This window comes from Pollicipes pollicipes, unplaced genomic scaffold, assembly GCF_011947565.3.
Source record: "Pollicipes pollicipes isolate AB1234 unplaced genomic scaffold, Ppol_2.1 Scaffold_7261;HRSCAF=8764_pilon_pilon_pilon, whole genome shotgun sequence".
Classification (NCBI taxonomy): Eukaryota; Metazoa; Arthropoda; class Thecostraca; order Pollicipedomorpha; family Pollicipedidae; genus Pollicipes; species Pollicipes pollicipes.
Window position 1 is genome coordinate 62,459,750 of NW_023597054.1, and position 19,584 is coordinate 62,479,333.

The window sequence follows — 19,584 nt, forward strand, 5'->3', positions numbered from 1 at the left end:
CCGAGTGGCGGCGGGCACACTGCTCGTCAGTGCGAGCACGCCACGGCCCTCAAATGGACCGCTGTCAAATGTCAACCGCAGTGAGAGCATCCCTAACGCCGATTACAAGGAACAACGCCAGCCAATCATTACTGCCCCAACAACAAGCATGAATTGACGCTTGGTCTTGGGTCATCTAGCCGGTAGCCGCCAGGAACTGGCACTTCCGTTCTCTGAATTCATCTAAATGCGTCGATGTCATGAACAGAATAGGCTCTTTTCCGACTTACGGGCCTCTTCTATCAATCCTACCTAATTCTATTATTTTAGTGGTTTGTTGGCTTTAACCGCTTCGGTGCCGTTAACCGATCCCTCACCGACAACTGTCCAGACTTCATTGTCATTCCCGACGAGGTCTTCCCAACTGCATTATTTTGCCCTTTTAAAAGTTTGTCAGTGGTCTATCTCTCCATGCCCTCACAGCTCACGTAGATCGGTACGCAGGCAATGCCCAGACTCAAGTTTCTGGCAATAGCGCTCTCTTCCTCTGAATGTTGCTAGAATGTTGCTAGCATGAAACACGCCCTAGTTCTTTTGAAATGTAGTCAACACTTTTTGATTGAATGGGTTTTCGGAATCAGTGCCCGCGCTAAGAGAAGGGCTTCTTGTAAGAGTCCTGACTGCTCCATCCGATCGTGAAATTCCTGGTCAACAGCAGAATTTTGCGACGAAAACTTGGTGTGCCGCAACGCTCGGCACGGTCCATCCTGCGCTGTGACGTCACCTGACTTTTACTGGGACCGCTGCCACCGGCCGCAGGCCATCCCGGTCAGGTGCAATTAGCGAGCTCCTGAGGCTACTCGAACCTACCTCGTCGCGGATGAGTGAATTTGAAGACAGGCCCTCTAATGATCTAAGCTGTAGGGACGGAGTTTCTTTAAATACTTGCTTCAGTTCCGAGGGTCTGAAAGTTAGCGAAAGTAAAACTGGACTGATCGTTCACGGTTTTCGCGTAAGTCGCTGAGGCATACCCCGATCTCCATTGGCTTCCACCAGACCGCAACGTGTGAGATCCTCACAGGGAAAATACTCCATGTACTTTGTATACAAGAGCATCACGTAGGCCTCAAACATACATTTATGCTGCCTCGAAAAAGCTCAAGGGTGTCCTCATCGTCTGGGCTCATGCACAGCATCAGATCTCACCTACCCTCTCGCAGGTTCTAATTCTGCCGGCTTGGTTATCACGCACTTCGCTGTCACTTACAAACGCATCACCTGCACATGCCGGTAAAACAACACTATTGTATTGGACCATCAGCTTTAATATAAGCTTGCTATCATAGCCGACACGATTCAACAATGTCAACCTTCCGTTGTGAGCATGGTCTAAGACCCAGGTCGCTCGGTCAATCTGTCAAAAATACCGTAGAATACGTAATGAAAGGTTTCTTAAAGTGTTGTGCCCTGGAGAAAGGGCAAGCCTGTTCTGCAATCTTAAAAACTTTAGCGGGCTAAGAGTAAATGCAGCTTGGCTGTAAGTTAATAAAAGTAGCCGTAGGCAAGCGAATTGATGACATTTACAAAAGAACCGACCATAAAGGCCTTGTCAGCCAATCTTTTGAGAATTTTGACTGCTTTAAATTTTGTAACGATGGGTTTTGCAGCTGAAGAAAGACAAACATCACATATGATAGCTCCGCTGCTATAGAGATATAAAAAACCAAGGGGCGGATCTCACCTTCCTAATTTGAGTTCTAAAATCTGCAGTTTGAGCAATGACTAAGGTATGCTCCTTCCGTACCTCGTCAGGGTCTCGAAAGGCCTATATGCAGTTTATGTTGGCTATGGTCAACGTAAGATTTGACCGGAGCGTATACACAAAACGCCCAATGCCTGAAATATTCAGCTTATGTTTGAGAACGTGCAGCGAAGGTATTTACAACCAAAATGCACTTCCGGCTCATTGGAACCGCACAACTAAATTTAGCCCCGTCTACGTCCCACATCGCTCACAATTTAAGTTCAATATTCCACTCATGGCTATTAACAACTTCGGTGCCCAATCTAAGGCATCGAGCAAGTCACGAGAAACTCGAACGGCATGACCGGAGACCTATTGCACCCACGGGAGAGCCAAACTGCAGAGCCGGAGGGCAGTCGGTGACCCGCGATCTCAGTCAGATTGGAACCAAAGTAGGTCGCGAAACTCCTCTCGTCATAAGGCAGACTCTAATCTAGCCCGTAAGACATCGTCTTGATTGAGACGTTAAGGCGGTGTTATGGTGTCCCTGCCCTTTGCTCTGCCCTTGGTCTCTGCTCTGCCTGGGCCTCTGCTCTGTTCCCAACCCCCGCTCGGTCCCGGTGCTGTACCCCGTCCTGAGTCTCTGCACTGCCCAAGCCTTCTGCTCTGTCCTGGACCTCTTTCTCGCCTCGGGCCTCTGCTCTGACAAGGCCTAAGCCCTGTCCCGGCCCTTTGCCCTGTCCTGAAACTCTATGTCGTTTCGAGCCTCTGCTCTGTCGCGGCCCTCCGCTCCGTCCTGGACCTCTGTGTGACCCCGGGCCTCTGCTCTACCGCGGGCTGCCCGGCGCCGGGCCGCTGGAGAGACGCCCCGCTCGCCCGGCCTCGGGGCGATCAATAGAATTTGGCGGTCCTCCAAGAGGCGGCGGCCGGCTCTATATGAGTGGATCGGGTCATTAGTGCCGGTCGCGGCTGTCGACGGCGCTGAGGTCGGACTCTCCCAGCTAGGAACCGAACAATGGACACCACCAATGCCAGACCTCCAGAGCACCAGTCTACCCGAGCACAACCTGCCTACATAGAAAGGAGTTGTACCCGTATCGGGGCTAACCCCCCCCCCCCCTAAAGATAATTCCTTGCCCCTTCCCTAAAAAGCATTCAACCTCCTAGAAGAGCTTTTGCTTAGTACCGTCTTTTGCCACCATCACTCACTCCCAGCACTACTTCCTCCCATCACCAATCCTCCCACCTTTTCCGGCACCGACATCTCCTAGCACCGTCCGACCCCAGTACCACCCCCTCCCAATCATCGACCTTCCCTGGCGCCAGACCTGCCCAGCGCCACCATTTTCTAGCAGGGCGCCCGCGCCGGCAGCCCGAGACATCTCCGGTCCATAAACCCATAGATAAAGCGTTACGGCGGCAGGATGGGATTGGTCGTTCCAGCTGCAGCCCCGGGATGCGTCGTAATTATCTCCCGTGGCGAGCAAGCTATCGCCGGCTATTGCCGAGCTCATATGGCGCTTTGTCGACGCGGTGCTAACTCTCGGCCGGTGTTATCATTTGGAGGGCTGAGCTCTAGTTCGAGATAATGCGGGTCGTCAGACAAATGCACTGCATTACGGCGCGCAGCAGTAGATACAGTGCACGTGTGGATTCAGGAAATGACAATCTTGGGTACCTGCTTAAAACCTCGCTCTGAGAAGACAGATTCTTACTCATTTTCAGCCATAAACATTTAGGACCGTTCTCAAACAACATCACGCCTGCATACATGTCTCGCGCTTACCGCCGCTAAATCGTGTATCTGGACACACCGATCATCCCAGAACGGTGTGCTGAGCGTCCAGGCCTGTTTGTGTTACCAAGCGCTGCCCTGCCGGACCCAGCGCTGTTCGAGCAGTGGTGGCGCGCCGCTTGCGTCACGCGCCGCCCGCGGCGGCTGACGGAACTTCATCACGCCACGGCCAGCGTGCGCCACTACACCGGTGGGCCGGGCCGCCTTTCGTGGCACGTCATCACCCCTGCCGCAGCGCCGCTCGACGCAGGCTGCCCTCCGCGGCACGGCGTCACCACCGCCGCAGCGCCGCTCGACGCAGGCTGCCCTCCGCGACCACACCGTCACCCACCGCCGCAGCGCCGCTCGACGCAGGCTTGCCCTCCGCGGCACGCCGTCAACACCGCCGCAGGGCCGCTCGACGCAGGCTGCCCTCCGCGGCACACCGTCACCACCGCCGCAGCGCCGCTCGACGCAGGCTGCCCTCCGCGGCACACCCGATCACCCACCGCCGCAGCGCCGCTCGACGCAGGCTGCCCTCCGCGGCACACCGTCACCACCGCCGCAGGGCCGCTCGACGCAGGCTGCCCTCCGCGGCACACCGTCACCACCGCCCGCAGCGCCGCTCGACGCAGGCTGCCCTCCGCGGCACACCGTCACCACCGCCGCCAGCGCCGCTCGACGCGGGCGGGCCGCTGACTCAAGGCAGCGGGCCACGGCTTCAACCAGATTCAGCTCCATTGCATTCAGGCGGATTAGGTGAAAAACGACGCATGAGTAGTCTGTGCGACTGGAAGGTTCTCAGAAGAGATCCAAGGACGAATCCGCTACCGAGCTTTCTTCCTTTCAAAGTAACACCGAGCATGAATATAGTGGAGAATGATGGACATTTTCTTGGAAAAGTAAAAGCTCCAGCTTAGTTCTTTGAAAACCGACTAAGTATTTGAAGCGAGGTCTCGAGTCTCATTTGGCTGAGCGACCCACCGGCCCAAGAACTTAAAACGTTTGAGCGTGTTTTTCTGTTTGCTTGCGTTTCTCGATTTTTGGAAGCATAAGTCAGCTTTCGACCGTTACGAATAAATCTTAAAGGCTCTGCGATCTTCACATATCATCCTTTTCTAAGTCTTCTGTTCTGTCTAGCACATTTATTTGCGAGATCCAAACATAAAATGCCGCCTGCAATCAACAGCTCAATAAGCTCTTCCACCCAATGTCCCCGGGCGTCAATGCCACTGTAGGCTGCGTCTGCTGCCGAACGTAGTCGCTTATGATGGGTAAGAGCAGCTGGCTTATTTGCGCAAGAGCGTTTTGTTTTTGACAACCATTGATTTGGTCTAAGCATAGTACCTGAAGCCCACTGGTGGTGCTGTTCCCAAGCTATATCTGTCCGACCGGGACAGAAAACTGCAACGGCACCAAGTTTAAGTTATGTCGTGACAGAGCGATATTTATGGATCCAGACGACGGACTTAACGCCATAATTCTTCGGCCATACATTCCCTTTTATAATGTCTCATGCCTAGCGATGTGTGTTTGACTCTAGCGCCATCCCACGGATCATCTACCTCGTCTGCAGTGCAGCGGTCTCTGACGCGTCTCTGTTTACTGCGCTACACATGCCATTGCCGGCGGCTTTCACCGGCGGCGTCAGGGTGCAGCCATCGGCTGCCGGGGGAACACAAGCCGTTCCGCCAGTGTTGATTCGACAAATTCGTCTGCAGCAACGGCCCCAGCAAAAGCAGCCGCGAACAGCCAGCCGAGTCACATCAAAGACGTAACACTTGATCCGACCATATTTTCAGTACCAACTGCAGCGTAATCAGCTCGGCTCCTTTTATCGTGTTTTTATTTTATTTTCGGTGGTCCCGGACCGAGAGCGAACCACGAAGCTGCATCAGTCAGCTGACGAGGTGGTTCAGCTGAGCCCAGTTCGGTCGGCGACTGCAGGCCCTCGAGAAGTCCTCTTATTGGGCGCGCCGGCCGCGCCATTCGGCCGAGAGGCCCCGCTGCCGGCCCGGCTCACCTGCGCGACGACTGAAGTCTTATTGGTGGCCGGGCCTCATTGCTGTTCACTCATGCCTGAGCCAGTGGAAACTACACACGGCGACCACCATCCTGATGTAGCTATTGATTCATGCGGGCGGCAAAATCGGTCGGCATTAACGACACTGCCATCTAGCGGGCCAGAGGATAACTGCAGCCTGGCTGTCAGCAGCTTCAGCGCAACTCGCATGCCACGTGGTCCATGGATCCCTGAGATTTTCGTGGTGTGGTGTAACAGCGATGCTTTCAGCTGAGGTAAACAATGGATCTTAAAATATTCAGATTTGTCTGATTCGTGCGTCTTCGGTAGTGGAATCCTCGGAGCAGGGTATGATCCTCACCTGATGCAAAGGCCGGGGCCCGGACTGGTACGCGCCACGACACCCCCGCGGTCTGGCTGCAGGTGTCGTCGCACGGATCATACTGCACACCTATTATTCGGCTCAAATCCTGTGTTCCTGTTGGTCCCATGCGCGCCTACGGAGCCCCCGCTAGCCACGTTCGACTAGCGCCGTACACCCATTGCCTATTTCCTCCTGCCCTTCTTCTTCTTCTTCTTCATCTCCTCCTCGTCGTACACCTCGCCGGTGTAAAGCTCGTAGAGCACGGGCAGCGGGGCGGCCAGTCGGAGCGGCAGGTAACCGGGCGGACGCAGCTGCACGCCCACCTCGTGCGTCGGCTCTTCGGGCGGTGGTGGCGCGCTCTTCTTGCCCCTCTTTTTCGACTTTGGCTTCGGCTTAGCCTTCTTGGCCTGGCCGCGCTCGGGTGGCGGCTCGGGCGACACGCCGCGCAGCGTCAGCGGCCGGTTCAGCTTCCACTCCAGCCGGTACGGTGTCTCGAACAGCGGTCGCAGCAACAGCTGGCGCACGAACGAGTTTCCGAAGCTGCCCGACAGGGGTTGGAGACGGGGTCAACAGGGCATCCAGGCTGGCAGGGCCATAACGCTTGTCAGGACGGTGGGAGTCGGGTAGCCGTTGGTCTCGGCTAACTCCGAATGGAGTCTGTGTCGACTGAAGAATGAGCCAAATTTGTGATGAGTCAGATATGAATGAATTTCTTTGAAAGTGTTAACTTTGAGTGGGAGCTGAATTATTTGTACTGGTTGTTCTCAGAGAGATGAGCTTACTCAAATGGAACCGCAAGTAACAATCGAAATTATTATCCTGGGGACTCAAGCGTGCGGTAAGTGGAGCACTAGAGAGGAGTAATTGTCCCGCAACAAAAGTTATGTCGTGCACGGGCTTTTAGGTCAGCTCAAGCCTGGTTTGTCGGGTAAACTCCCCCCACATAAATCAGCTCAATCAAAATCCATTCCGGAAATGAGCTTGAGTCAAAATAGGAGTAGGGTCAAACTTGCACCATGCCGTTCACCGTCTGAATCGGAATTAGCCCACCCGCTAAAGTCGAGCCGCATGCCGCATTTTCGCCCACGCGAATCAGTTCCACACGGGCGGAACCAGGCACATGCCTAGCACGAGCTAGCTTACGTCATGATGGACTCTGTAACAGACCACATTTTTGAGCTTCTCACAAGAAATTCCAAAATTTCTAGATAAGCACAGCTCCTTCCCGGAGCGCGGCGCCAGACGTACATTCTGGAGAGATAGTCCCCGAGGCTATCCAGCTGCTCGGTGTTAAGCAGTGGTCTGTTGGTGGACGGCCATGTCTCCAGCTGCGCGAGCAGACGGCATACGTCATCCGGCTGTTTGGCGCTGTCCAGCAGAGGCCGGTCTGAGGCAGCGGGCCGACGGCGTACCGTGACGTCAGTGTACACTTAATGACGTCATAACACTACCGCTTCACAACCCACACTAGCAGAAAACTGCCATTGCGTGCGTGACAACAGCCAACCACTGCTGCAAACATGCAGGCTTCGTACACAAACACTGTGCGCCTAACAGTTTCTCCCCACCGCTGTTGCTCACTTGACAGTTCTACAACATTGCTCAGGATCTGGGAGCTTGGCCACACCACAACTACAGACGTGCTTCTTATCCAGCTGCATGCCTGTAAGCAGTATAAGCATCGCGACTGCACAGTTATGCTAATGCACACTTAATGTACTTGTACTCCTTTGCTCACTTACAAGTGAACTTGTGCAAGTGTATTATGGCCTCAGTTTGGCTTTAACAATGAACCACAATTAAATACTTTAATCGTGTTGTGAGCTTAAATCTGCAGAGCTCCTTCACCATGAAAATTGTCACGCCACGTACCTCTGTAAAATGCTAATGCAAACTTCATGGTGGTGATGGCCATGGCAAGTTGACTGCCCGTATACCGTTGCCGGTTGCCGCCAGGTGGCAGTGCTAGCGAGGTGCCGAGCAATTCCGTCACGCCATTGGTGTAGAAGTCCACTTCCCACTGCTGAAGCCAATCGTGGCTGGATCCTGGGTACTGCAGGAACTCCACCAGGAGCCTGCGGGCGGGAACGCACCTCGACCACGACACGGCCACACAAAGCAGCAGCCAAACCGCGAACCCATGAGCCGCGCCAGCGTGGCGGGCGACAGTCGAACACGGTAAAGCACGCTGTAAGGTCCCCGGAATATCTCGAGCTCGTTTCGCACTAGCGACTATTGCAACCCGAGTGTGCAAGTACTATCTCATTAGCTAAGACACCATAGCTAGTCCGAAGGCCTGGTCAGATCACTAGGGACGTTATCGATCCGCATCCATACACTGCAAATTCCCCTTATTTACCGCTCTACATCCACAACATTTTCTTGTTTGAGAAGCTGCGCTGCTTGCTTGTCGCTGACAATACTGTGTTCCGGAGCCAGAGCTCGCTTGACGAAATTATTCGTCTTTTCCGCCTTTTCAGCCTTTTCCGTCTTTTCATCGGACTGGCGAGCACTATTGGGTGGCATATCTCCAGCTGTATTCCACTGTCTAGGGCAGCCCTCGCGCTGGGATGCAAACTTCGGTCCCGTCAGTCAGGCCAAGGACGTCAGTTATGCTCTGGCAAAGCGAACTGTTCTGCGTAGCAGCTCTGACGCACTTCCTCGTTTGTCGCGTTACAGTTCAGGAGAAAGCCGAGAAAGGTACCTGTGCAAGGGTGCCATCACTTTACGCTATCAGCCGGCATCGTCTTAGTCTTGAAAAGAGCCTTAAACACCTCCGCAGGGGTGATTCCGGGCAGACGCTTGCCGCGCTGGTCCCATTATATGCCGCAAACGAGGGCTAACGTACGTCGCTTGCGATCACCAGAATAAATCCGAACAATCGGTGATCGCTGCGAAATATGGCAGGCGGCACGTGGCTAGTCGGCTGATGTGCTTCGCCGGCGGCAGCGGTGTCGGCGCCGCCGTTCGCACTCCAGCGCTCCACATTACCTTCACTACAGCAACCCTGAACACAGCTGCAACGCTGGGTCCGCGACCGTTCCGAGCCAGCAGGTATGTAAAAATGGGGCTGCTAGAAGTTGGTCAGGAGTACGCAAACTGTCGCAGTGCATAACCGTATTAGGTCCTGTTTTATCTCGAATCACATCATTTGCAGCTTCTGGCTCAGCTACAGCTGCTGTCCACCTTCTGCCAGGATCTGGTCCCTATGATAATGTGAACAAACGCTAGCATATTTCCAGCAGGATAAAGTCCCGCAATTTCAACAAAATTATGGTGCGCCATATGAGGCTATCTAAATTTGTCTTGACACAACCACACGCTGCTTTAAAACAGGCGAAACATATCAATTACTTTATTGGCAACCACTAACGTCTAGCAATATTGACGGTACAGCCCCGCCCAGCCACACTGGACGCAAGTCAGAATACCTACAAAGCACAATGTGAGAGCGACACATCGCCGGTGCTGCCTGCCCGACCGTAAATATGACAAGTGTTGCTCGGGGTCTGCTCCGGGAAGATGAGCCACCACACTCCCCCAGCCCGGCAGCCAACCGTCCCCGCACATAGACTGCTGAGGTGAGCCCTTCCAGCGGGCTTTCACTCCCGCACGGACACGCGCGTTTATGGGAACTTCTGGTGAGGACGCCCACATCCTCTGGCCAGTGGGATACCCTAATGCCACTTGGCGCCCATCAGTAGGATCACAATAGGTCGCGCTGGCCGCCCGTGCCGGCCGGGCAGTCGAAGGCCCAGCTACCGCCGCACACGGCTCCGGTGGCCACCAGCGGCGGCCCGTCAGATCTGGTGTTCACAGTTCGCCCGTAACGGAAGGGGGGAGGCGGGGGGAGGGGAACGGTCGGAGGGGCGAGATGCTCCCCAGCACCACAGATCACGCGGCGACGGCAGGCCGGCACGCGCGCGGCCGGATACATAGCGACCCTTCCGAGCCGAATACTCGCAATCACAGCGGGGGAGGCAGAGGCGAGCGGCGAGGCTGGCAGTTTCTCGTCACACCCGCTCCCGGTCCAGGAACGAGTACCGTTGCAACCCCAGAAGCTGGAACGGCAAACAGAACGGTCACGGCTGTACCCGGAGACAACGGCAGAGCACACACACCACGCAGCCGGGCGGGGTTTGGACGTGGTCTGGACGTGGCCGGCACGGGACCGGGGTGGAGTCGAGGCGGGGTCGAGGCGGGGTCGGGGCGGAGTCGAGGCGGAGTCGAGGCGGCGTCGGGGCGGGGTCGAGGCGGGGTCGAGGCAGGGTCAAGGCGGGGTCGATGCGCGGTTGAGGCGGGGTCGAGGCGGGGTCGATGCGGGGTCGGGGCGGGTCCGTCAGATCACACACCCACGGGCCTGCCCTGTACCCTCAGTGCGGGGACAGGCCATGCAGACCACACAGCTTGAACAGGTCATGCGCCGATCACAAACAGACCGCGCAGACCCGACAGCGGGGATACGACGCATACCAATCGCAGCTTAACCCACAATTCCCGGAGAAATCACCCGAAGCCCTCACAATCTCACAGTTGCTTCTGTACTCCAACAACACAGACAAATCGCGGACAATGCGTGTGTACAACGGCTGCAGCTCTACACGCATTGGAGGAGACAGACCCAACGACGGCAACAGCTCTGGTTGCGGCAGCTCAGCTTCCCAGCTCTCGTCGTAGCAGTCAACAGTAGTTTCAAGCTCCGACTGTGTAGACAAGTCTGGGCAGTAGATACACCTGCAGCACCAAGCTCTGACTGTGGCAGACATACCTGCAGCGCCGGCTCTGACTGAATGGACAAAACCTGCAGCGTCGGGCTCTCGCTGTAGCAGACATACCTGCGCCGAGCTCTGGCTGTAGCAGACATACCTGCGCCGAGCTCTGGCTGTAGCAGACATACCTGCAGCGCCGGCTGACTGTACAGACAAAACCTGCAGCGTCGGGCTCTCGCTGTAGCAGACATACCTGTGCCGAGCTCTGGCTGAAGCAGACATACCTGCAGCGCCGGCTGCCTGTACAGACAAAACCTGCAGCGTCGGGCTCTCGCTGTAGCAGACATACCTGCGCCGAGCTCTGGTTGAAGTAGGCCTACCCGCAGCGCCGAGCTCTGGTTGCAGTATACATACCTGCAGCGCCGAGCTCTGGCTGTAGCAGACATACCTGCAGCGCCGGCTGACTGTACAGACAAAACCTGCAGCGTCGGGCTCTCGCTGTAGCAGACATACCTGCGCCGAGCTCTGGTTGAAGTAGACATACCTGCAGCGCCGAGCTCTGGTTGTAGTAGACATACCTGCAGCGCCGAGCTCTGACTGTAGCAGACATACCTGCAGCGCCGAGCTCTGGATGTAGCAGACATACCTGCAGCGCCGAGCTCTGGCTGTAGTAGACGACGGCGCCCACCAGGTTGACGGCGGCGGCCAAGACGAACACCGGAAACCAGCGTCCTTGCGAGGCTGTCACCAGGTCGGCCGTCACTGGGCCGCACAGGATGCCGGGGATCGTGGCCTGTGCAGAAGGACGACCGCCACACCGTCACACAGGCGCACACAGATACGTCGCATGCCACGTCACAAGGCGCACACAGATACGTCACATGCCACGTCACAAGGCGCACACAGATACGTCACATGCCACGTCACACAGGCTCACATAGATACGTCACATGTCACGTCACAAGGCGCACACAGATACGTCACATGCCACGTCACAAGGCGCACACAGATACGTCACATGCCACGTCACACAGGCTCACACAGATACGTCACATGCCACGTCACACAGGCTCACACAGATACGTCACATGCCACGTCACACAGGCTCACACAGATACGTCACATGTCACGTCACACAGGCGCGCACAGATACGTCACATGCCACGTCACACAGGCTCACACAGATACGTCACACGCCACGTCACACAGGCTCACACAGATACGTCGCATGCCACGTCACAAGGCGCATGCAGATACGTCACATGCCACGTCACAAGGCGCACACAGGGGGTGCCGGCAGTGTAGTGGTTAACGCGTCTGCCTTAACCACTGAGCGTCTGGAAAACCAAAGGTACGGGGTTCGATTCCCGGCGGCGCCCGCCCTTCCTGCCAGGGTGAGAGGCAGGCGACGCCATTTAGCCTCAGCAGCTGAGTGCGTCGTAAAGCCCCAATGACATGACATGACAAGGCGCACACAGATACGTCACATGCCACGTCACACAGGCTTACATAGATACGTCACATGTCACGTCACACAGGCGCACAGATACGTCACATGTCACGTCATACAGGCGCACACAGATATGTCACATGCCACGTCACAATGCGCACACAGATACGTCACATGCCACGGCACACAGGCGCACACAGATGGCGCCACAGACTGGCACACGCATACAACCGAACAGCACACATCACTAACGGATTACATAATACGGATATGCACAAACTGTTAACAATCACACCTTTTTACAAACCGCGAACGTGGTCGTGTTCCTATACTACGTGCAGAATTAAGACTAATTATAAGAGACATCACGTCATTTAGCACAATGCATGCCTAAGTTCCCGATGCTTTTAAGACTTGTGCAACGCTGCGCACGAAGTCAAAGTCGACTCAAGAATCAGACAAATTTCAGCTGAGTCAAGGTATAACGGTATTTTACGTCACACGACGTTGGCTGAGAAGTGACACAATATGTGTGAATGGCTCATTGAAATAAACTTAATAAGTGACTACGCAGATACGGAGCGCGCGTGGGCCGGGAGGCCGGCGCCCTTCACCAGGGTGTTAGAGATGGCGAACGTGACACCGGCGTGGTTGGGCGCCACCTCGGCGTGGTTGCTCAGGTGGCCGGCCGAGTTGAAGGCGCAGAAGCCCATCACGATCGACACCAGACTGAAACGGCGTCGGCGTGACGTCACACAGCGCCCTGACGTCACCCTCTGCCTGGCTGCCGGCCGTCACGGGGGAGCGGCGAGGTGGCGACACACGGGACCAGAACGCATGGGCGCGGCGGTGCTAACGTGTGAGGCACAAATAAGACTGCAATCATGTGAAATTGAAGGCATAAGACGGGCGGAAGCAGATAAACACCCTGCTTCCAGATGGCTGACATAGCCTCCAGACGCCTGAGACGGCAGCAGAGACGTGCATACCGGGACCAACAACTCGCCAAATCGCGTGCTCCATTCAGGCCACGAACGCGCACACACTGCACCCGCCAGTCCGACACCACAACAGCACCCGCCACTGTCACGTTCCAGCTAACTTCCAAGCCGTGCCCACAGCCATCGCCGGCTCGTCAGGCCGTCGGCGCTGGCGGCGGCGGTGTCCGACGGCGCCGCTCACTCACAGCAGCGCCGCCGGCAGGTTATTAACGGCGCAGAAGAGGACGAGGAAGACGGCCGGCCCCACCAGACCAATGGTGGTCATCAGCCGGCGCACCGACAGCACCGTCCACTTTTTCTGCGTGATGAGCCGGTCCGCCAGGTGGCCCGCCGCTGGGGAGGGGGAGTGGCGTCAGCCGGCGGGCACACACACACACACACGCGCACACGCACGCACGCATGCACACACGCACGCACACACGCACGCACGCACGCACGCACACAACACAACGCGACACGACGGCGCAACACGGCGTCTGTTGGCATCCGGCGAGCGGGTCGGAACTGAGCCAGATAAGGCAACGTCCCCAAACACCGATGGGAAGGGGATGCGTAAATAAAGGCATGCTTCAAGAGTGGTTGTAGAGCATTGCCGCCACCCTCCCCACCTGTGTCCAGCCAACCATGAATAAGCGAGCCATCAAGCTATATGCCGTCAGCCTGCACTGTCCGAGTGTGAGGAGCAGCACACCTGACCCCGCCCCGCACCCCCAAAATAATCCTTCCCAGTATGGGTCCATCACTGGCTGAGCATCTGAACACCACGGTGCTGGACGCTGAGCGGCCAAGTCGCCTCGTCAGCGATCTCCACCGGCTCATAACCGCCCAGCGTCGGTGCGGAGAGCAGGGGTCGGCGGGCGGGCGGGCACAAGTGGCCTGGCACCACTGGTGACCCGACCAGTAAGCGGCGTTGGAGCGCGTGTCGCCCGCCGCCTGGAGAGCCACTGACCGACGCCAACGGCCGAGTTGACGATGTAGGGCACGGCCGTCAGGCTGATAGACTCGGTGTTGGCGCCGAGCGTACGCGACAGGTACGTTGGCAGCCAGTGCATGATGATGTAATTGCTCCAGTTCATGGCGAAGTGGGCGATGTAGATGGCCCAGAGCGGCCAGTGGCTGATAAATTCCACCCAGCGCACCTTGTCCGAGCCCGACTGGCGAGAGTGAGAGTCAACCGTTGGTCACGCCCGCGCGACAGCGCGTGCACCGGCGTCACTGATCCGTCACGTACGGGGGGGGGGGGGGGGTGCAGCACCAGAACGACGCCGAGAAGGCAGCTCCACGACCCCGACCATCGCTGACAGTGCATTTTGGGCAAGGCCTTGATGGACCCCAGCGTGACCACGTACGCCCATGCATCATCAAGTTGGGGTCATCTGTCCAGGCACGGCGCAGCGCATCCGACGAACCCAATCGCGTAACAAGTCCGTCTACATTGTGCGCGAGCATACCACGCAGCGTACCACACAACGGGTGAAACACGTCCAGCAAACCGCTGAGCTCACGGAGGGGAGCTCCATGAGCTGTCAGGACGGTTACGCGTTTTGACCGACGTCGCGATCTGGCCGCGATGTAAAGGCGCGGCCCAGCCAGCGTGCTGCTGGCAGCGGTGGAGGGCGACCGGCGCGCGCCCACTCACCCGAGACATAAAACCCTCGCTCTCCGAGTCGGTGTTGTTGGGGTACAGCAGGCACCAGAGTGGCAGCCAGGCCAGGCCCAGCAGGCCCAGTAGAATAAACGACGTTCTCCAGGGCAGGTGCGGGCACAGCTGGAGCACGAGAGCCCAGGTCATCCTGCACACGGCGGCTTATGGCCGCGGCACACGGCCGGTGGCGCACATGACTCACCGCGCTGCAGCGACCAGCGTGCCCGGGCCGACACAAGCCACCTCAGCTACACGGGCAGCGGTTCGATGAGCGGGCGGCCGCGGCGCTCATGTTCACAAGCGTCTCAAGTGGCTTTGCAGGCATGACCTGTACAGGTGTCCCGTTGCCCTGTGATGGCATCCGCCCCCGTGACCCTGACCCTACGGAAGGACCGGGTGGAGTGGAGACACAATCACCGCACCAGCCACCTCCGGTCAGACGGGGACCCCGCACGCCCCAAGTGAGGATGGAGACTGTGACCGGACTGGAGAGGAGCAGATAAACCCATCAGCCACCTTCGGTCAGACGGGAACCCCACACGTCCCTTGGGAGGATGGAGACCCTGGTGGGACCAGGAAGGAATGGAGACACACTCACCACGGCGGCCACCGTCTGGCCTGCGCCCCCGGCCGCGATCAGGTAGCCGAACGCCCTGGAGCGCTCCTCGGCCGGCACGTGGTGCGCGTAGACATGGAAGATGGTCGGTAAGCCTACGGCACAGCCCCACCCGTCAGCGGCAACAAGCCCTGAGCAGAGTGACTAGTGAACCGCTCCAGCATCACTGCAGAGGGTGCAATCTATTGTGAAGTTATGGCATGCCACAACAAAATGCAACAAGCCTAAGTATTGCCATGATGCAGGATGGACATTGCTAACAAAATGTCTGAATTCAGAGCAACCCATCAATAACCTCAAACACATTATTTGTGTGCACATAGGTACCAAATGGTTGGCATTGGACCATTTTGATCCAGTCTTTATACCTTTTGAGCACAGGGATTACATCTCTATTGCAAAAAAAACAACTAACAGTTCATACTCCCACACAGGCAGACTAATGCCTATAAATGCCCAATACCCTCTCATGCCATGCCCACTCTCTATGCATGGAAACACAGACACAGCCAATTCTTTACAAAGGGGTTCAGAGAGGGTATGATTATATATGAAATAATTTGTCATACTATCATCCTTGCTTGCTTTATTAGTATGCGCATAATGTTTCATCCAGATAACATTCCATCCACCATCAGGTATTATTGAGTCCAAAGAATGGCTGAATGATGCCCTGCTTGCAGCCAGGTATGCATTCAAATGTTATGCAGCCAAATGCTCTGCTTGGAAATGCTGGATATGAGCTAGACCCTTCTGATTGCAAGTTCAGCACTCTACCAACTGGGCTAACTGGGAAGGATAATTCATGATGCGTTAGTTGTGCACATCTACCAATACACCAGATAACAAGAATAATCCAAATGATGTGTTTTACAAGGATTTCCTACATCATGAGCATGGGAGCCCTGTATATTACCATGAAGCTGCAGTAGCGGCAAACCAGTATATGTTAATTACCTGTCCGATTAAGAGTGATTAAGAGATGTCAAGGACTTCTAGAATTTGTTTATGGCATTATCTGTTTAAAATATGCTCACACAGTATTTAGCACATGTACAATGAGGTGGTGATTACATCAATTTCACATCAACAATCTAAGAAAAAGCAGCTACCAGCATGTGCACACAAACAATAAAAACCATAACCTTGTTACCTAGTCCTTCTCCAAGACCAAGAAGTATGCGGCAGATGATGAGCCCGGAGATGGAGTGAGCTATCAGTGGTGTTATCACTGTACTCAGAGACCAAAGCAGCACAGCAAACAGAAGAACAGAGCGACCTCCCACTCTCGTTGCCAGGCTCCCACCAATGATCTGAAAAATAGAGGCATTGTCCTAAGATATGTACATGTAGATACTGGATGCAATACAGTGACAGGAAATGAGTGCATCCTTGTTCAAGCATTGGTACATAAATGTCTTACCTGTTATCACACCACCAAAAATAATACTGACAGACAACTGCACCCAAATACTGAAAAATAATGCATAAAACAGGGCAGTATGCTTCCAACCATCAAAATACACCAAGATGTGACCACGGTGATGGGGCCCATGCCAAGCAAAGTTATGTGTACTTACCTGACTGGTCAAGTATCCCAGGGCAAATGATGACAAAATCCAGCCTTGCCAGTGCAATGTCCACCCAAATTCATCAGTCATTGGTATGATAGCAATGGGCATGAGCACTCGATCTGCAGCATTTATAAAATTTGCCGCTGAGCAAAGTGACACAATCATCTTGATTTTTCTTGATGACAGGCTTCCAGTCATGTTGAATATAGTAGCTTGGTGTTATCTGAATTCACTTCATATGCCTAGCATGCTAACCCTGCATAGTTCCACGCCAAATGTTTGTTTCAATTTTCAACAGCATTAAGTGCACACATACTAGCTGATATTGTTGCAAATATATCTTCAGTGCAGCTGTACTACATACCACACTATCTGCATGCAAAAAAGAATTTGTTTAAATAAGCAAGGCTTGAATACTGATCTAGACCCAGGATTCAAAACGTTGCCAATGAGAACACCCGTAACTAGCTTCTCGATGTCGTTCACTGATGGCGCGAATGCTGTCTTAACACAAAAAGCGCAAGTAAACGGATAAGCCACGATTTATGAGCTACCGCCATCCAACTGTGAATGCAGGCAACCCAACAGCCCGCAGCAACCACTGACGGAATCTACCAAGCAGCTGACCATTCTTTACGCAAAACACGCATCATTGAGAAAAGGCAGCTGACAGCCGAGCTGCAAAATAGGCGCAAGAAAGACAAACACGCGTTACTATGGTCCCATATCCTAAGAAACTTTACGTTCCACCGTAGACGAAAGAATTCTTAAAAAAGACGAAGAGGGAAGTGCTCCGTGATGTGCTCCGTGATGAAGGGCCTGGTGCGTGCTGGCTGAAGGGAAGTTCGTCAACTTTACTTTACTTTTCACCTGATCTTTTAACTGTTCAAGATTACATACGAACCCTGGCTTACCACCATCTGTGACACACTACAAATGAAGTGGTGTTTGGAAGAATCCTGCTCCGATGTAACCATCCTCTCTTCCATTCGTAAATTACGTGTTTCTATCCATTTCCACCTCATTCTGATTTCTTCTATTTTCATTTTGAAGTGTTTACTCATTTTTTGTATGGAAGCGTTCTGTCCATCCTTCACGACTACTTGTGCTGGTGTGGTGTATTGCGTTACTGGTGCGCGCGCCTGAGCGTGCCTGGGCGCGCCTCTGTGGCCGACCGCCGGAGGCGGCGGCCGACCTGCCGCCGCGGTCAGCGGTCACCGGGACGCCAGTCTTCTGATACCGGTGAGAGCGCGCGTATATCGCACTGGCATGAAACCAATCCTTTCATTGAGTCCCCATTTGTACTTACAAAGCCCTTGCCCGAGACGCGAGATGTTTTATTCCTGTCCTCCATCTTTTACGATTACTCTAATGCTTTTCATTTACTAGGGAACGTAGCCACACATCACCTACTGCAACCCACCTTTTCTTGGCCTTTCTTGACGGTATAATCATAGGCGTAGGAACGTTTCCAAACCTGTTGGGGGGGGGGGGGAAGGGGCAATCTCAGATCGTACTTCAGGATTTTTTCTGGAAAGCAAGCCCCATGACCGGGGGGGGGGGGGGGGGGGGGGGGGAGATTGAGGAGTTATCGCGCTTTATTCAAATGTCATGGCTGCTATGCTAGATGTGCATCTAGAGCTGTTCTCACTGTGCACAATCTTGCCTATTCGACCCATCTATGTCATTCGGTAAATAAGGCTATCCAGCTTCCCAAAATTATTCGTTCATTTCAACATTGTCTCTCGTGGGGAGGCGGAATTCCACCAACGGGTAGGCATTTTGGGTCATTGAAGGGCATCTGCGTCTACAGGGTAGATGTCAAAACAGGGCTTTGACACAGGCTGGTGAGGACTTTGAAAGTGAATCGAAGGCTCACAGAGCGATAATTTTTTCATACGCCTTCATTTTGCTGCCTGCTTTTCAAGAGATAAGACTTGTCGCTGCGTTTTACGCGGAAACAAGTTCGGCACCTTCAAGCTGCCAAAAACAATGCGGCAAAGGCCATAAAACCGTAGATTCTCGTTTAAAAACTAAGCCCCGGAATGGAGGCCATGCCGTCATATGCTCATTATCTGAGCCCTGCTGCCGTTCTCCGTGGACGGCCACTGCCCTCGCCCATCAGTCTCCCGCATGACTGACTGCTACCTGATCGTATGGCTGCTTTGTAGCACATTTCCGGATCAGCATTACTACTGATAAGTGTAAAACGTATGTTGAACATCTACAACAGTATCTTTTTCGAATTATCTTCCCGTACACCACACCACCACAGGGAAAAGCCTCCGGGAAGCTGCGTGCCCTGGGTATGAATTGGCCCAACGAACATTTAATTGCCCATCATTCGGCGTAAGCGATTTGATCCGATTTGTAGCAAGGCAGGAGCGTAGCCAGAACCTGTCGAGACAGAACAAAGGGTTGAAAAAGCCCCTCTTATGATACGCCCCCCCCCCCCCAGAAAAAAATCCCCAGATAAAGCTTACCTGCTAACAAGGGACTCGGTTTACCTTGTAAACAGAACAGAAACCAGAAGCTACCGTGAGATCAATTCTGTTTGCATTTTGAAGTCAACAACCTGCAGAAATCAGGCGTTGAACGACTGCATGGAAGAAATCACCGGCGCTCTTAGTTTGCAATGGTTAGTTGACTTTCTAAACCGATAGAATTCAAAGGCTTTGTAAAATTTTGTTATCTCGGTACTACTG

At 54.6% G+C, this 19,584-nt stretch overlaps 2 protein-coding genes across 3 annotated transcripts; both read right to left on the bottom strand.

Annotated features, from left to right (window-relative positions):
• Positions 1-6,066: 6,066 nt before the first annotated feature.
• LOC119111714 (uncharacterized) lies at positions 6,067-8,722 on the bottom strand. Its single transcript, XM_037235520.1, has 4 exons — positions 8,589-8,722; positions 7,757-7,959; positions 7,133-7,271; positions 6,067-6,424 (listed from the first exon to the last, which is right to left on the bottom strand). Exons 1-4 carry the CDS (start codon positions 8,603-8,605, stop codon positions 6,067-6,069), a joined length of 717 nt encoding a protein of 238 aa, XP_037091415.1. The 5' UTR covers positions 8,606-8,722.
• Positions 8,723-9,225: 503 nt separating this feature from the next.
• LOC119112490 (sodium-dependent phosphate transport protein 1, chloroplastic) lies at positions 9,226-17,691 on the bottom strand. 2 transcript variants are annotated; one of them, XM_037236688.1, is made up of 10 exons: positions 17,623-17,691; positions 16,886-17,251; positions 16,459-16,618; positions 15,288-15,400; positions 14,684-14,812; positions 13,994-14,198; positions 13,230-13,377; positions 12,658-12,772; positions 11,240-11,386; positions 9,226-9,945 (listed from the first exon to the last, which is right to left on the bottom strand). In XM_037236688.1, exons 2-10 carry the CDS (start codon positions 17,075-17,077, stop codon positions 9,898-9,900), a joined length of 1,257 nt encoding a protein of 418 aa, XP_037092583.1. In that variant the 5' UTR covers positions 17,078-17,251; positions 17,623-17,691; the 3' UTR covers positions 9,226-9,897. The 2 variants fall into 2 exon arrangements, with proteins under 2 accessions (XP_037092583.1, XP_037092584.1); XM_037236689.1 differs by lacking the exon at positions 17,623-17,691 and adding an exon at positions 17,507-17,525.
• Between the last annotated feature and the right edge of the window lie 1,893 nt (positions 17,692-19,584).

What these genes read in the sequence shown, in the direction of transcription:
- LOC119112490 (XM_037236688.1), bottom strand. Translation starts at nt 17,077, where the DNA reads ATGACTGGAAGCCTGTCATCAAGAAAAATCAAGATGATTGTGTCACTT. An exon ending in TGGGATACTTGACCAGTCAG is followed by an intron (nt 16,619 to 16,885) that starts GTAAGTACACAT and finishes TCTATTTTTCAG; the next exon opens with ATCATTGGTGGGAGCCTGGC. An exon ending in AACCTGCCGGCGGCGCTGCT is followed by an intron (nt 12,773 to 13,229) that starts GTGAGTGAGCGG and finishes ACGCCGTTTCAG; the next exon opens with TCTGGTGTCGATCGTGATGG.
- LOC119111714 (XM_037235520.1), bottom strand. An exon ending in TGCATTAGCATTTTACAGAG is followed by an intron (nt 7,272 to 7,756) that starts GTACGTGGCGTG and finishes CCGCTGCCTCAG; the next exon opens with ACCGGCCTCTGCTGGACAGC. An exon ending in GGGGACTATCTCTCCAGAAT is followed by an intron (nt 6,425 to 7,132) that starts GTACGTCTGGCG and finishes CCTGTCGGGCAG; the next exon opens with CTTCGGAAACTCGTTCGTGC.